Source organism: Macaca mulatta, chromosome X, assembly GCF_049350105.2.
Source record: "Macaca mulatta isolate MMU2019108-1 chromosome X, T2T-MMU8v2.0, whole genome shotgun sequence".
NCBI classification, from domain to species: domain Eukaryota; kingdom Metazoa; phylum Chordata; class Mammalia; order Primates; family Cercopithecidae; genus Macaca; species Macaca mulatta.
In genome coordinates, this window is record NC_133426.1 from 75,073,538 (window position 1) to 75,091,989 (window position 18,452).

The 18,452-nt window shown below is 42.1% G+C and overlaps 1 protein-coding gene across 1 annotated transcript in view; it reads left to right on the plus strand.

The window, feature by feature from the left end:
* Window positions 1–15,923, plus strand: part of YIPF6 (Yip1 domain family member 6) — a 79,769-nt gene extending 63,846 nt beyond the window's left edge. The window contains exon 7 of the mRNA XM_077989692.1: window positions 14,468–15,923. Within this exon, the coding sequence (XP_077845818.1) occupies window positions 14,468–14,562 (95 nt within the window). The 3' untranslated portion in view covers window positions 14,563–15,923. The remainder of the gene's footprint in view (window positions 1–14,467) is intronic.
* Window positions 15,924–18,452: the final 2,529 nt, after the last annotated feature.

Below are 18,452 nucleotides of genomic sequence, written 5' to 3' on the forward strand. Positions count from 1 at the left end.
CTCTGTCGCCCACTATGGAGTACAGTGGCATGATCTCAGCTCACTGCAACCTCTGCCTCCCAGGTTCAAGTGATTCTCTAGCCTCAGCCTTCCAAGTAGCTGGGATTATAGGTGCACACCACCAAGCCTGGCTAATTATTGTATTTTTTGTAGAGACAGGGTTTCACCATATTGGCCAGGCTGGTCTCAAACTCCTGACCTCAAGTGATCTGCCTACCTGAGTCTCCCAAAGTTCTGGGATTACAGGCATGAGCCACCGTGCTGGTCAGCAGTCATTAAATCTTAAAGCTCCAAAATTAATCTAATTTGACTCCATGTCTCACATTCGGGGCACACTGATGCAAGACGTGGGCTCCCATGGCCTTGGACAGCTCCTTCATGGGCTGACATTGAGTACCTGTGGCTTTTTCAGGTGCATCATGCAAGCTGTTGGTGGATCTGCCATTCTGGGGTCTGGAGGACGGTGGCCCTCTTCTCACAGCTCCACTAGGCAGTGCCCCAGTGGGGACTGTGTGTCGGGGCTCCAACCCCACATTTCCCTTCAGCACTGAGCTAGCAGAGGGTCCTCATGCTGCAGACTTCTGTGTGGACATCCAGGCATTTCCACACATCCTCTGAAATCAAGGTGGATGTTGCCAAACCTCAATTATTGACTTCCGTGTACCCACAGGCCCAACACCACGTGGAAGCCACCAAGAGTTGGGGCTTACACCCTCTGAAGCAATGGCCCAACCTGTACCTTGGCCTCTTTTAGCCATGGCTAGAGCTGGAGTGACTAAGATGCAGGACACCAAGTCCTGAGGCTCCACACAGCAGTGGGTCTCTGGGCCTGGCCCACAGAACCATTTATCCCTCCTAGGCTTCTGGGCCTGTGATGGGAGGGGCTGCTATGAAGGTCTCTGACATGCCCTGAAGACATTTTTCCCAATGTCTTGGTCATTAACATTCAGCTTCTTGTTGTTTATGCACATTTCTGCAGCCAGCTTGAATTATCCTCAGAAAATGGGTTTTCTTTTTTTTATTATTATACTTTAAGTTCTAGGGTACATGTGCACAATGTGCAGGTTTAATACATAGGTATACATGTGCCATGTTGGTGTGCTGCACCCATCAACTCATCATTTACATTCGGCATTTCTCCTAATGTGATCCCTCCCCCAGCCCCCCACCCCATGACAGGCCCTGGTGTGTGATGTTCCCCGCACTGTGTCCAAGTGATCTCATTGTTCAGTTCCCACCTATGAGTGAGAACATGCAGTGTTTGATTTTCTGTCCTTGTGATAGTTTGCTGAGAATGATGGTTTCCAGCTTCATCCATGTCCCTGCAAAAGACATGAACTCATCCTTTTTTATGGCTGCATAGTATTCCATGGTGTATATGTGCCACATTTTCTTAATCCAGTCTATCATTGATGGACACTTCAGTTGGTTCCAAGTCTTTGCTATTGTGAATAGTGCCGCAATAAACCTATGTGTGCATGTGTCTTTATAGTAGTATGATTTATAATCCTTTAGGTATATACCCAGTGATGGGATGGCTGGGTTTTTCTAGTTCTAGTCCTTGAGGAATCGCCACATTGCCTTCCACAATGGTTGAACTAATTTACACTCCCACCAACAGTGTAAAAGCATTCCTATTTCTCCACATCCTCTCCAGCATCTGTTGTTTCCTGACTTTTTAATGATTGCCATTCTAACTGGCATGAGATGGTATCTCAGTTATCTCATTGTGGTTTTGATTTGCATTTCTCTGATGACCAGTGATGATTAGCATTTTTTCACGTGTCTGTTGGCTACATAGATGTCTTCTTTTGAGAAGTATCTGGTCATATCCTTTGCCCACCTTTTGATGGGGTTGTTTGGTTTTTTTCTTGTAAATCTGAGTTATTTGTAGATTCTGTATATTAGCCCTTTGTCAGATGAGTAGATTGCAAAAATTTTCTCCCATTCTGTAGGTTGCCTGTTCACTCTGATGGTAGTTTCTTTTGCCATGCAGAAGCTCCTTAGTTTAATTAGATCCCATTTGTCAATTTTCACTTTTGTTGCCATTGCATTGGTGTTTTAGTCATGAAGCCCTTGCCCATGCTTATGTCCTGAGTGGTATTGCCTAGGTTTTCTTCTAGGGTTTTTATGGTTTCAGATCTAACATTTAAGTCTTTGATCCATCTTGAATTAATTTTCGTATAAGGTGTAAGGAAGGGATCCAGTTTCAGTTTTCTACATATGGCTAGCCAGTTTTCCCAGCACCATTTATTAAATAGGGAATCCTTTCCCCATTTCTTTTTTTTTTTTTTTTTTTGAGACGGAGTCTCGCTCTGCCGCCCAGGCTGGAGTGCAGTGGCCGGATCTCAGCTCACTGCAAGCTCCGCCTCCCGGGTTCACGCCATTCTCCTGCCTCAGCCTCCCGAGTAGTTGGGACTACAGGCGCCCGCCACCGCGCCCGGCTAGTTTTTTGTATTTTTTAGTAGAGATGGGGTTTCACCGTGTTAGCCAGGATGGTCTCGATCTCCTGACCTCGTGATCCGCCCGTCTCGGCCTCCCAAAGTGCTGGGATTACAGGCTTGAGCCACCGCGCCCGGCCCCCATTTCTTGTTTTTGTCAGGTTTGTCAAAAATCAGATGGTTGTAGATGTGTCGTGTTATTTGTTAGGCCTCTGTTCTGTTCCATTGGTCTATATATCTGTGTTGGCACCAGTACCATGCTGTTTTGATTACTGTACCCTTGTAGTGTAGTTTGAAGTCAGGTAACATGATGCCTCCAGCTTTGTTCTTTTGGTGTAGGATTGTCTTGGCAATGTGGACTCTTTTTTCGTTCCATATGAACTTTAAAGTAGTTTTTCCCAGTTCTGTGAAAACAGTCATTGGTAGCTAGATGGGGATCGCATTAAATCTATAAATTACTTTGGGCAGTATGGCCATTTTCAAGATATTCATTTTTCCCATCCATGAGCATGGAATATTCTTCCATCTCTTTGTGTCCTATTTTATTTCGTTGAGCATTGGTTTGTAGTTCTCCTTCAAGAGGTTCTTCACATCCCTTGTAATTGGATTCCTAGGTATTTTTTTCTCTTTGTAGCAATTGTGAATGGGAGTTCACTCATGATTTGACTCTCCGTTTGTCTGTTAATGGTGTATAGGAATGCTTGTGATTTTTGCACATTGATTTTGTATCCTGAGACTTTACTGAAGTTGTTCATCAGCTTAAGGAGATTGTGGATTGAGACAATGGGGTTTTCTAAATATACAATCATGTCATCTGCAAATAGGGACAATTTGACTTCCACTTTTCCTAATCGAACATCCTTTATTTCTTTCTCTTGCCTGATCGCCCTGGCCAGAACTTCCAACACTATGTTGAATAGGAGTGGTGAGAGAGGGCATCCTTGTCTTGTACCAGTTTTCAAAGGAAATGCTTCCAGCTTTTGCCCATTCAGTATGATATTGGCTGTGGGTTTGCCATAAATAGCTCTTATTATTTTGAGATACATTCAATCAATATCTAGTTTATTGAAAGTTTTTAGCATGAAGGGCCGTTGAATTTTGTTGAAGGCCTTTTCTGCATCTATTGAGATAATCATGTGGTTTTTGTCATTGGTTCTGTTTATGTGATGGATTACGTTTATTGATTTGCGTATGTTGAACCAACCTTGAATCCCAGGGATGAAGCCAACTTGATCGTGGTGGATAAGCTTTTTGATGTGCTGCTGCATTCAGTTTGCCAGCATTTTATTGAGGATTTTCTCATCAATGTTCATCAGGGATATTGGTCTAAAGTTCTCTTTTTTTGTTGCCTCTCTGCCAGACTTTGGAATCAGGATGATGTTGGCCTCATAAAATGAGTTAGGGAGGATTCTCTCTTTTTCTAATGATTGGAATAGTTTCAGAAGGAATGGCACCGACTCCTCTTTGTACCTCTGGTAGAATTCAGCTGTGAATCTGTCTGGTCCTGGACTTTTTTTGGTTGGTAGGCTATTAATTATTGCCTCAATCTTAGAGCCTGTTATTGGTCTATTCAGAGATTCAACTTCTTCCTGGTTTAGTCTTGAGAGGGTGTATGTGTCCCAGAATTTATCCATTTCTTCTAGATTTTCTAGTTTATTTGCATAGAGGTGTTTATAGTATTGACTGATGGTAGTTTGTATTTCTGTGGGATCGGTGGTGATATCCCCTTTATTATTTTTTGTTGCATCTATTTGATAATTCTCTCTTTTCTTCTTTATTAGTCTTGCTAGCAGTCTATCAATTTTGTTGATCTTTTCAAAAAACCAGCCCCTGGATTCATTGATTTTTTTTTTGAAGAGTTTTTTGTGTCTCTATCTCTTTCAGTTCTGCTCTGATCTTAGTTATTTCTTGCCTTCTGCTAGCTTTTGAATTTGTTTGTTCTTGCTTCTCTAGTTCTTTTAATTGTGATGTTAGGGTGTCAGTTTTAGATCTTTCCTGCTTTCTCTTGTGGGCATTTAGTGCTATAAATTTCCCTCTACACACTGCTTTAAATGTGTCCCAGAGATTCTGGTAAGTTGTGTCTTTGTTCTCATTGGTTTCAAAGAACATCTTTATTTCTGCCTTCATTTAGTTATTTACCCAGTAGTTATTCAGGAGCAAGTTGTTCAGTTTCCATGTATTTGTGGAGTTTTGAGTGAGTTTTTAAATCCTGAGTTCTAATTTGACTGCACTGTGGTCTGAGAGAGAGTTTGTTGTGATTTCTCTCCTTTTACATTTGCTGAGGAGTGCTTTACTTCCAATTATGTGGTCAATTTTAGACTAAGTGCAATGTGTTGCTGAGAAGAATGCATATTCTGTTGATTTGGGGTGGAGAATTCTGTAGATGTCTATTAGGTCTGCTTGTTGCAGAGCTTAGTTTGAGTCCTGGATATCGTTGTTAACCTTCTGTCTCATTCATATGTCTAATATTGACAGTGGGGTGTTAAAGTCTCCCATTATTATTGTGTGGGAGTCTAAGTCTCTTTGTAGGTCTCTAAGGAGTTGCTTTATGAATCTGGTTGCTCCTGTATTGGGTGCATATATATTTACAATAGTTAGCTCTTCCAGTTGAATTGATCCCTTTATCATTATGTAATGGCCTTCTTTGTCTCTTTTGATCTTTGTTGGTTTTAACTCTGTTTTATCAGAGACTAGGATTGCAACCCCTGCTGGTTTTTTTTTTTTTTTTTTCTTTCCATCTGCTTGGTAGATCTTCCTCCATCCTTTTATTTGGAGCCTATGTATGTCTTTGCACGTGAGATGGGTCTCCTGAATACAGCACACTGACGGGTCTTGATTCTTTATCCAATTTGCCAGTTTGTGTCTTTTAATTGGGGCATTTAGTCCATTTACGTTTAAGGTTAATATTGTTATGTGTGAATTTGATCCTGTCATTATGATGTTAGCTGGTTATTTTGCCCATTAATTGATGCAGTTTCTTCATAGCATTGATGGTCTTTACATTTTCGCATGTTTTTGCTGTGGCTGGTACTGGTTGTTCCTTTCCATGTTTAGTGCTTCCTTTAGGAGCTCTTGTAAGGCAGGCCTGGTGGTGACAAAATCTCTCAGCATTTGCTTGTCTGTAGAGGATTTTATTTCTCCTTCACTTATGAAGCTTTGTTTGGCTGGATATGAAATTCTTGGTTGAAAATTCTTTTGTTTAAGAATGTCCAATATTGGCCCCCACTCTTTTCTGGCTTGTAGGGTTTCTGCCAAGAGATCTGCTGTTAGTCTGATGGGTTTCCCTTGTGGGTAACCTGACCTTTCTCTCTGGCTTCCCTTAACACTTTTTCCTTCATTTCAACCTTGGTGAATGTGACAATTATGTGTCTTGGGGTTGCTCTTCTCGAGGAGTCTCTTTGTGATATTCTCTGTGTTTCCTGAATTTGAATTTTAGCCTGCCTTGCTAGGTTGGGGAAGTTCTCCTGGATAATGTCCTGAAGAGTGTTTTCCAACTTGGTTACATTCTCCTCATCACTTTCAGGTACACCAATCAAACGTGAATTTGGTCTTTTCACATAGTCCCATATTTCTTGGAGGCTTCGTTTGTTTCTTTTTACTCTTTTTTCTCTAACCTTGTCTTCTCACTTTATTTCATTAATTTGATCTTCCATCACTGATACTTTTTCTTCCCCTTGATCGAATCGGCTACTGAAGCTTGTGCATGCGTCACAAAGTTCTCATGCCATGGTTTTCAACTCCATCAGGTCATTTAAGGTCTTCTCTACACTGTTTACTGTAGTTAGCCATTCATCTAATCTGTTTTCAAGGATTTTAGCTTCCTTGTGATGGGTTTGAACATCCTCCTTTAGCTCAGAGAAGTTTGTTATTACCGACCTTCTGAAGCCTACATCTGTCAACTCGTCAAAGTCATTCTCCATCCAGCTTTGTTCCATTGCTGGTGAGGAGCTGCAATCCTTTGGAGGAGAAGAGGTGCTCTGATTTTTAGAATTTTCAGCTTTTCTGCTCTGGTTTCTCCCCATCTTTGTGGTTTTATCTACCTTTGTTCTTTGATGTCAGTGACCTACAGATGGGGTTTTGGTGTAGATGACCTTTTTGTTGATGTTGATTCTATTCCTTTCTGTTTGTTAGTTTTCCTTCTAACAGTCAGGTCCCTCAGCTGCAGGTCTGTTGGAGTTTGCTGCAGGCCCACTCCAGACACTCTTTGCCTGGGTATCACCAGCGGAGGCTGCAGAATAGCAAATGTTGCTGCCTGATCCTTCCTCTTGAAGCTTCATCCCAGAGGGGCAGCCACCTACATGAGGTGTCTGTTGGCCCCTACTGGTAGATGTCTTCCAGTTAGGCTACACAGGGGTCAGGGACCCACTTGAGGAGGCAGTCTGTCCATTCGCAGAGCTCAAATGCCATGCTGGGAGAACCACTGCTCTTTTCAGAGCTGTCAGACAGGGCCGTTTAAGTCTGCAGAAGTTGTCTGCTATCTTTTGTTCAGCTATGCTCTGCCCACAGAGCTGGAATCTAGAGGCAGTGGACCTTGTTGAGCTGCGTGGGCTCTGCCCAGTTTGAGCTTCCTGGCCACTTTGTTTACCTACTCAAGCCTCAACAATTGCAGATGCCCCTCTCCCAGCCAGGCTGCCACCTCACAGTTCAATCTCAGACTGCTGCACTAGCAGTGAGCAAGGCTCCGTGGACGTGGGACCTGCTGAACCAGGCACAGGAGAGAACCTCCTTGTCTGCAGGTTGCTAAGACCTTAGGAAAAGCACAATATTTGGGCAGGAGTGTCCCATTTTTCTAGGTAGTCTGTCATGGCTTCCCTTGGCTAGGAAAGGGAAATCCCCTGACCCCTTGCACTTCCCGGGTGAGGCAATACCCCACCCTGCTTCATCTCACCCTCCTTGTGCTGCACCCACTGTCCAACCAGTCCCAATGAGACGAACCAGGTACCTCAGTTGGAAATGCAGAAATCACCCACCTTCTGCTTCAATCACTCTGGGAGCTACAGACCGGAGCTGTTCCTATTTGGCCATCTCGCAATGCCCTCCAGGTTTTTCTTTTCTGTTATATTGTCAGGCTGCAAATTTTCCAAATGTTTTTGCTCTGCTTCCCTTTTAAACATAAGTTCCAATTTCAGATCATCTCTCTCAAGTTCAAAGTTCCACAGATCTCTAGGGCAGGGACAAAATGCCACCAGTCTCTGCTAAAGCATAGAAACAGTGACTTTTGCTCCAGTTCCTATTAAGTTCTTCATCTCCATCTGAGATGGAGTTGAAGATGGAGCCTGGACTTCATTGTCCACATCACTATCAGCATTTTGGTCAAAGCATCCAACAAGTCTCTAGGAAGTTCCAAACTTCCCAACGTCTTTCTGTCTTCTTCTGAGCCCTCCAAACTGTTACAACCTCTGCCCTTACCCAGTTCCAAAGTCACTTCCACATTTTCAAGTTATCTTGATAGCAATACCCCACTCTCTGTGATACCAATTTTCCTGTATTAGTCCATTCTCACAATGCTATAAAGAACTGCCCAAGACTGGGTAATTTGTTTTTTTCATGTTTTAATTCTTTTATTTTTTTTAAATCTACATATACCACTACAGTTTCATCCAGGCTCTCACCGTCTGTGTTTTGAATGATTGCAACAGCCTCCTAAATGGTCGCCCTTCCTGGAGTTTTATTTTTCTCAAATCCACGCTAACAGCTATCAGGATAATATAGCTAAAATGCAAATCAGATCTTTTGGTTAACATTCTTCATGTCCTTAGGTTCCTCATAGCCTTTGATGAAGTCCAGGTTCTTTACTACGTCATGCAAGGCCATCCACTTGAGGACTGAGGTCTGATTTTTTATCTTGCCCAAATTCCTATCTACAAATATAGGAGTCATGCCCTACAAATCATAAATTCTCATCTGATGGGTTTTATTTAACCCTATATATCATGACTAACTTTCCAATATGACTCTGGCATAACATTACATGACAAAGAAGGAAGTCAAAATATTCTACTTTGCCATAGTTTGAAATGGTCCTTTGTGGGGGAAAATGTGCATTTGTAAAGAATCTCTATGAACATAGCTAGATCTTTTTCTTCTAGCCCCTCCCAATCCTGAAGAGATTAAGTAAGAGGCCACTGCCTTTTAAAGGTCCAAATAGGAAACATTTGTCATCTATTGTCTCTATGGGCAGCCACTATAAGACCACAAAAGAACCTTGGTCTCCACAATCTTTTATCTTAGCCAGAACATTTCCTTTCTATTGATCCCAGGTCTTTAGACAAACTCAACCAATTGTCAATCTGAAAACGTTTAAATTTACCTATAGCCTAGAAGCCCCTGCTTTGAGTTGTTCCACCTTTCTGAACCACACCAATGTATTCCTTTCTTTTCTGTGTGTTTTTGGAGACAGTCTCGCTCTGTCACCCAGGCTGGAGTCCAGTGGCATGATCTCGGCTCACTGCAACCTCCGCCTCCCGGGTTCAAGTGATTATCCTGCCTCAGTCTCCTGAGTAGCTGGGATTATAGGCACCCTCCATCTCACCTGGCTAATTTTTATATTTTTACTAGAGATGGGGTTTCACCATGTTGGCCAGGTTGGTCTCAAACTCCTTTCCTCAGGTGATCCACCCGCCTCGGCCTCCCAAAGTGCTCAGATTACAGGCGTGAGCCACCGCATCTGGCCCAAACCAATGTATTTCTTAAATGTATTTGATTGGTGTCTCATGCCTCCCTAAAATGTATGAAACCAAGCTGCACCCCAACCACCTTGGGCACATGTTCTCAGGACCTCCTGAGAGCTGTATCACAAGCCATTGTAACTCATATTTGGCGCAGAATAAAATCTCTTCAAATATTTTAGAGTTTGACTCTTTTCATCGACACACTACAATAGCATCCAAACTTTTTTGATGACTAAAATACTTTGAACACTCACTCTTGATATCTATTTTTAATCCATTATACATGTTCACATATATTAAACATAAACAAAAATATAATTTTTAAAACATACAGTATAAAATTAAATATAAACAGTAATATTTTCTTCCCCATATATATTTTTTTTTATTTTCAATAGGTTTTTGGGGAACAGGTGGTATTTGGTTACATGAATACATTTTTTGGTGGTGATTTCTGAAATTTTGGAGCACCCATCACTTGAGCGGAGTACACGGTACCCAATATATAGTCTTTTCTGCCTCATCCCCCTCACCCTTTTCCCCCGAGTCCCCCAAGTCCATTGAATCATTCTTATGCCTTTGTATCATCACAGGTTAGCTCTTCCTATAAGTGAGAACATAAGATGTTTGGTTTTCCATTCCTGAGTTACTTCACTTTGAATATTGGTCTCCAATTTCATCCAGATTGCTGCAAATGCCATTATTTTGTTCCTTTTTATGACTGAGTAGTATGCTAGTATTCCATGGTGTGTGTGTGTGTGTGTGTGTGTGTGTGTGTATCACATTTTCTTTATCCACTTGTTGATTGATGGGCATTTGGGCTGGTTCTATAGTTCTGCAACTGTGAATGGTGATGCTATAATCATGCATGTGCAGGTATCTTTTTCATATGATGACTTATTTTCCTCTGGGTAGATACCCAGTAGTGGGATTGCTGGATCAAATCATACATAGATCTACTTTTAGTTCTTTAAGAATCTCCACACTGTTTTTTATAGTGTTTGTATTAGTTTACATTCCCACCAGCAGTGTAAAAGTGTTCCCTTTTCACCACATCCATGCCAACATCTATTATTTTATTATTTTTTGATTATGGCCATTCTGGCAGGAGTGAGGTGGTATTGCATTGTGGTTTTGATTTGCATTTCCCTGATATTTAGTGATGTTGAGCATTTTTTCATGTTTTTTGGCCATTTGTATATCTTCTTTTGAGAATTGCCTGTTCATATTCTTAGCCTACTTTTTGATGGAAATTTTGTTTTGTTCTTGCTGGTTTGTTTGACTTCCTTGTAGATTCTGGATATTAGTCCTTTGTTGTATGTTTAGATTGTGAAGATTTTCTCCCATTCTGTGGGTTATCTGTTTACTCTGCTAATTATTTCTTTTGCTATGCAGAAGCTTTTTATTTTAATTAAGTCCCATCTATTTATCTTTGTTTTTGTTGCATTTGCTTTTGAGTTCTTGGTCATGAAGTCTTTGTCTAGGCCTATGTCTAGAAGGGTATTCCCAATGTTATTGTATTAGTCTGTTCTCACACTGCTAATAAAGACATACTTAAGACTGGGTAATTTCTAAAGGAAAGAGGTTTAATGGACTCACATTTCCACATAGCTGGGAAGGCTTCACAATCATGGTGGAAGGCAAAGGAGAAGCCAAGGCATGTCTTACATGGCAGCAGGCAAGAGAGAATGAGAAACAAGTGAAAGGGGTTTCCCCTTATAAAACCATCAGATCTCATGAGACTTATTCACTATCACAAGAACAGTATTCAATTATCTTCCACTGGGCCCCTCCCACAATATGTGGGAATTATGAGAGCTACAATTCAAGATGAGATATGGTGGCAACACAGCCAAACCATATCATTCTGCCCCTGGGCCCAGCCCACAAAACCATATTTTCCTCCTAGGCCTCCAGGCCTGTGATGGGAGGGGCTGCTGTGAAGACCTCTGACATGCTCTAGAGACATTTTCCCCATTGTCTTGGTTATTAACATTTGGCTCCTTGTTACTTATGCAAATTTCTGCAGCCAGATTGAATTTCTCCTCAGAAAGTGGGATTTTCTTTTCTATTGCATTGTCTTGCTGCACATTTTCCAAACTTTATGCTCTGCTTCCCTTATAAAACTGATTGTCTTTAACAGCACTCAAGTCACATCTTGAATAGTTTGCTGCTTAGAAATTTCTTCTGCCAGATACCCTAAATCATTTTTCTCAAGTTCAAAGTTCCACAAATCTCTAGGGGAGGGGCAAAATGCCACCAGTCTCTTTGCTAAAACATAGCAAGAGTCATATTTACTCCAGTTCCCAACAAGTTTCTTTTCTCCATCTGAGACCAACTCAGCCTGGATTTCATTGTCCATATCATTATCAGCATTTTGGTCAAAGCCATTCAACAAGTCCCTAGGAAGTTCCAAACTTTCCCACATTTTCCTGTCTTCTTCTGAGCCCTCTGAACTGTTCCAACCTCTGCCTGTTACCCAGTTCAAAAGTGTCTTCCACATTTTTGGGTGTCTTTACAGCAGCACCGCAGTCTACCAGTACCAGTTGACTGTATTAGTCCATTTTCATGCCGCTGATAAAGACATACCCCAGACTGGGTAATTTATATAGAAAAAGTGTTTTAATGAACTCACAGTTCCAGGTGGCTGGGGCGGCCTCACAATCATGGTGAAAAGCGAAAGACACATATTACATGGTAGCAGGCAAGAGAGAATGATAGCCAAGCAAAAGGGGTTTCCCCTTATGAAACCATCAGATCTTGTGAGACTTATTCACTACCATGAGAACAGTATAGGGTAAACTGCCCCAATGATTCAATTATCTCCAACCAGGTCTGTGATGCTTAATACTGAGTGTCAACTTGATTGGATTGAAGGGTCCCAAATACTAATCCTGGGTGTGTCTGTGAGGGTGTTGCCAAAGGAGATTAACATTTGAGTCAGTGGGCTGGGGAAGGCAGACCCACCCTTAATCTGGTGGGCACCATCTAATCAGCCTCTAGCCAATATAAAGCAAGCATGAAAACATGAAAAGGTGAGACTGGCCTAGCCTCCCAACCTACATCTGTCTCCTGTGTGCTGGATGCTTCCTGCCCTCAAACACTGCACTCCAAGTTCTTCAGTTTTGGGACTTGGCCTGGCTCTCCTTGCTCCTTAGCTTGCAGACAGCCTATTGTGGGACCTTGTCATTGTGTGAGTTAATACTTAATAAACTCCTATATGTATATGTGTGTGTGTGTGTGTGTGTGTGTGTATATATATATCTCCAATTAATTCTTTCCCTCTAGAGAACCCTAATACAAGGTCCCTCCCACAACATGTGGGAATCATGGGAACTACAATTCAAGATGAGATATGGGTGGGGACACAGCCAAACCATATCAGTTATCTTCTAGAATTTTTATGGTTTCAGGTCTTAGATTCAAGTCTTTGATCCATCTTCAGTTGGTTTTTGTTTAGGGTGAGAAATGAGGATTCAGAAACTGGGTAATTTATAAAGAAAAGAGGTTTAATTGACTCACAGTTCCACATGGTTTGGGAGGTCTCAGGTAACTTACAATCGTAGCAGAAGAGGAAGCAGGCATGTCTTACATGGTGGCAGGCGAGAGAGAGCATGGGAAGGAAGAACTGTCAAACACTTATAAAAACATCATATCTCGTGAGAAATCACTATCATGAGAATAGTATAGGGGAAATTGCCACCATGATCCAGTCACCTCCTACCAGGTCCCTTCCTTGACACATGGGGATTACAATTCGAGATGAGATTTGGGTGGGGACACAAACCATATCAGACCCTGAGGCTACATTTTCAAATAAGCTACTCTGAAATTCCTGACAGACAGAAACTATGAGATAATGTATGTTTGTTGTTTTAAGCCACTGAGTTTTGGAGTAACTTTTTATGCAGTAACATAACTAGTACAGATCTGGCTATCTGGAAGTGGGGTGCTATCAAGAGGTCAAGACCATCCTGGCCAACATAGTGAAGCCCCGTCTCTACCAAAAATACAAAAATTAGCAGGGCATGGTGACGCACTCCTGTAGTCCCAGCTACTTGGGAGGCTGAGGCAGGAGAATCTCTTGAATCTGGGAGGCAGAGATTGCAATGAGCCAAGATTGAGCCACTGCACTCCAACCTGGTGACAGAGTGAGACTCCGTCTCAAAAGGAAAAAAAAAAAGGATCTAAAAATGTGGGAGTGGCTTGGGAATTAGGCAGTTTTGCAAAAGCTGGAAGGACTTTGAAGAGAGTATCCATAAAAGGCTGAAATTTCTTGAATAGACTTTTTGGAGAATTCTGAGCTTTGAGGAGGCTACCAGTGTGGGGTTAAATAGGAGTAAGGAATATGTTATAGGAAAGTGAAGGAAGAGGGATCTTTTCTACGTAGTGGCAGAAAGTTTAGCTCCACTGTCACCTGAAATTATTTGGAAAGTAGAAAATGTACCAAATGAACTGGATGACCTAGCTAAAGTAACTTCCATTGAAAGCGTTGAAGGTGCTGCCTGGTTGCTTCTTGTTGCTTATCGTAAAATGTGAAAGGACAGAGATATGCTGAAGGAAGAAATGTTGAACAAAAAGGAGTGCTGATTTTGGAGATTCCTAGATCCTCCAAGGGTAAACAATGCCAAAATTAAGAAATAGCTATGGAACAAAGGTAAAATCCAGGGTGCTCTCTGGAAAGCATGGTCTAAAAAATAAAACCGGAAGTATGACTGTAAAATCCTTTGTTAAAGCCTCAGAAAGATCCAAGGTCATGCCTCAAAGAGCTGTTCAGTCAAGCCACGGAGCTTTGAAGAAGCTTAAGGGCACTGTCCCTCAGTAGTCACAGCAGATGTCCAATGTTAGGAAGGACTCATCACAAAGATATTTTTGGACAAAGCTGTGGTGTAATGGGGAAAACCTTAATAAGAATCAGAGAACACTCATGAAGTTTTAAAGAGAATTGTATTTATGGAAACACTTCCAGCCTGAACTGAAAGGGACAGAGACAATACAAAATGACAAGAGATCTTTGGATCTCCAAAATTCTACCAGCAGGAAGAAAGCTGAGAAAATCATGCACCTGGAAACACAGAGTACTTTTTGTGAAAAGGAAAGATGACTCAGAGGATGGAACCAAGAGCCCAGCGGGGAGAGCCAAGAGGTGCAGAGAATTATTCCCAGACTGAGTCCTAATCAAGGAACTTGCAACATATCCTTAGGTATATTTCAGAATTGTTTATGGAACAGCGACTCCTTTGTGCCTGTTTTACCCTTTCCTTGTACAGTAACATCTGTAGAGGTTATTCTACACATTCCCACCATTGTATATTGGCTGTATCTGTGGCCGATATCTTTCTTTTTGGTTCACAGGTCCTCAGGTTGAGAGGAACTGTACTCCAGAAGCTATACTTCAAGAACTACATCTGAGGAGCCTTATGTGCACCCGGACCTGGACCTGGACCTGATCTCAGTGATGAAAATCTAGACTTCAAACTAATAGTGTAATGGGATGAGACTTTTAGGAGCCTTGGGAGGAGTGAGTGTACTTTGCATGTAGAAGGAATATTAATAGTTGGTGGAAAGAGGGAGAACTGCAGTAGCTGTCAAATTTGTCCACAAATTTTTTGCTATTCCTTCCATTCAAAGGAAGACCCTATTTCCCCTCCTCTTGAGGGTGAGCTGCTTTTAATGTCTTGTTTCTAATGAATAGAATAAAGATATTCATTAGTGACTCACTTCTAACAAATAGAATAAAGCAGAAGTGATTGTGACATTTCAGAGACTAGATCATAAAAAAGATAGCGCAGCTTCCTCTGTGCTCCCTCTCTAGTGGAGCACTCGCTCTGGGGTTAAGTTAGTTGTCATGTCCTGATGGCATTCAAGTAACCTATGGAGAGGCCCACAATGTGAGGGCCTGAGGTCTCCTGCCAGCAGCCACATGACTGAGCCATCAGCGAAGTAGATCCTTTAGCTCCATGCAGGCCATCAGATGACTGCAGACAGTGGCAGATTTGATAGATGAGACTTCTTTCTAGGCAGGCTGGCCACCCTTTTCTTGAAAGATTCTGTGTGGTTTCCGGTAGCTCTCTGTGTGTGAGCAGGGAGGGAATGGCCAAACTTCTGCTGTCCTGGGCAGAGCACACCAACATATCTACTTTCTATCTTTTCCAGGGGAAGGGTGGATTAACTAGCACAAGTCTTGTTTTAGAATGATGGCACCAAGCAAGGAAATTCTAGGAGGAGTTTTCAAGCTCCTCCTAGTGTGTGTGGGAGCCACCTAGTACATCTCATGACTCAGGACTTACACGAGTTGCTTCTAGGGCTAATAATGAGCTTGCAAGGTTAGAAAGGCTGTGTCTCCCTAAAGTCTGCTTTTAGACACACATGCACCAGCATTGTGCCTGTTCTAGGATAGGTTGTGTGCTTTGTGTTGGGTACCCTGCTATCACTGCTGAGAAATTTCTCAGTCCACTGGGAGAAGAAAATTGTTCATTTCCATGCTCACACTTCCTCTGCTCTCTCTGTCCTGATTGGTTAATCACGGTACTGGGGTGAGAAAGCTGAGACTAGTAGGGTTGCTAGAGCTAGTCTGTATTGACTTAGAAGAGCTGATTGTGAAATTTTCAGAAATTTTGCTTGCCAATTATTAGTCACAGCCATTATTAAAAACTAATGTACGTGGCATGAAGCATATATGGCAAAATGTTAATGAATCTAACTGGTGTGTATATGGGTATTCAATGTGCTATTTTTTCCTATTTTCTGTATGTTTAAAAGTATATATTTAATTTTTAAAATTAAAAAGGCAGCACTGAAACAAAAAAAATTAATGTACATGAACTTACTATTAAATACATTACATTATTTTACTACATTCTTATCTACACTTTTTTTTTTTTTTTTTTTTTTTGAGACAAAGTCTTTTTCTGTTGCCCAGGCCGGAGTGCATTGGTACAATCTCGGCTCGCTGCAGCCTCTGCCTCCTGGGTTCAAACAATTCTCCTGCCTCAGCCTCCCGAGTAGCTGGGATTACAGGCACGTGCCACCACACCTGGCTAATTTTTGTATTTTTAGTAGAGATGGGGTTTCGCCATGTTGACCAGGCTGGTATTGAACTCCTGACCTCAGGTGAGCTGCCCACCTCGGCCTCCCAAAGTGCTGGGATTATAGGTCTTATCTACACTCTTGAAGTTATTTTGTCCATTCTGTATGTATGGTGGAAATACTGAATATACATATAATGGTATGTTACTGTACCTCTCTACTCAACTCTGCATTCATTAATACAACATTGATAGCTTGAAATCAGCCATTGTGGGAGTATTTGCACCATGGAAATCAGCAAATGCTACAGGTCAGACTTTTTTTTTCTCAGGAAGCTGGTTGTTAAGTATTTAGCAGTACATCACTGGCTGGGACCCAAATGCTGATACAGACAAGGGTGGACTTCATGGCATCTCACAACTTTTTAACCTGAATCTTGTTTCAAGAGACTCAGCTAGGTGATCTTCAAACTACAGCAAGTCTAAATGGTTGAGATTAACATTCTCCTGCTGGGAGGACTCTGTGAAACCCTGTCTGCCCTTGCAGGTCAGGATAGGGACCATACAGAGCCATAGGTGCTGCCCATCATTCATGCATTCATGACTCAGAAGAACCCTGTCATGTACTTCACCTAGGGCAGTTTGGAGGTCAGGTCAGTGGCTGTCCAGTCTGCCTCACCAGGCAAATAGGCATTCTAGAAAGAATTGTCTGAGAGGGATAGAGAGTAGCTGCTCCATACAGTAACCACAACAACACCATTAATCTCACCCTAGAGTCTTGAGCCTTTGCAAAGACAGGTACCATTTCAAAGGCAGAATCTTAAGTTTTAGGGGGTATCTCAATCTGAACTTGTGTGTGGGGCCATCTAGCACTCAAATTTTCCTGTTGGCACTCTCATTATTTATGAAAAAGAAAACAAGTAGGACTTTGATTCAGTGGCAGGATGGAATCACTACCTACTCCTGCTCAATTGCATCCAGCTGTACAGTTCTAGCAGATCCAGGAACTCACAGAATCTGAACTCAGTAGGTTATTTAGCTTTGTATGCAAGAGGACTAGTGAAAGACAGCATTTCAAGCTGGACTGGGACGGTACATATATTTGGGGCTGTCCTGTTGCAGAGAGCACTAGATGATGATCAAAGGCTCAGGCTTCCCTTCTATAGTGTAGAGTTGTTGCTGGAAAGAGGCTTCCCAGCCAGGAACTACCACTTCCAAGCTCCGTCGCACCTGTAGGCAGGATCATTTGACCAGTTCTTACCAGTACAACATGTAAACATGATGTGTATCATTTTAGGGCCAAAGTGATTGAGTAACGGGTATGTGATTCTTCACACTTTCATGTGCTGCTGAAACATTAGGGTGACCTTAAAGCCACAAGATGGCAGAGCCATAAGATGGAAATAGCTGGATCCTTGAGTCACTTGGAGAAGAGTCACAGTCTCTCTAACAGACTGATGAGAGAAACTTATATTGTGCTAAACCACCAAGATGTAGTTGTTTGTTATAGCAATTAGTGTTATTTTGATAATACATGTTCTCTGGCCTGTGCAATACTCCAAGTAAATTCTAAGGCCTTGTTATTATTATCCTCCTCAACCTCCTGAACCAAGGAGTGGTTGTCTATCTCATTCTCTAAGATATTCTGTTTCATTGAGAATGAGCCCTTGATCTGAGTAATCCTGGTACCAACCAAAGACTAAGGGAAATCAAATACTGCCCCTCCCACCTTAGGAAATTATTCATTTGGTGATATTTTGAATCATATGCTCCATTTCAGGCTGCCAGGGAGCACACCTGTGCCAGCACAGCCTTAAGAGGGTCCCCAGCAAAGGCACAATGAACCCAGGTGCCTAGGCCTTACTGCCACCCTGGAAGACAGCCTGACAATCAATCTGCTTGTTGAGGCTTTTGGTGGGGCTGTATCTGGCCCAGTGTTCTAAGGGACCAAAAAAAAAAAAAAAAAAAAAATGCAGAACCAAGGATAGACCAGGGAAATCTCTGGGGTACAGTTACCCAAGACTTTGTAATACACTGTTATCCTTCCCTTCTCAGGGTCACAATGCCACATTTGCTGACAGGTAGATGTCCTGACTAATGTAGTCCACTTTCTACGCTGCCACTTCAATTCTATTACCTGCTGCCCCATTGTCTGATGCCTGCCGGAGCTGCTCCAGTTCACTGACTTGCACTGCCATGCTCTGTTGAATCAAAACCCCACCTATTTTGTGCCTTTCCCGGGGTCTCCAACTACCATTTGACCCATCTATTGCTTACCTCCGTCACATAAACGGTTACAGCAGCTAGCATTA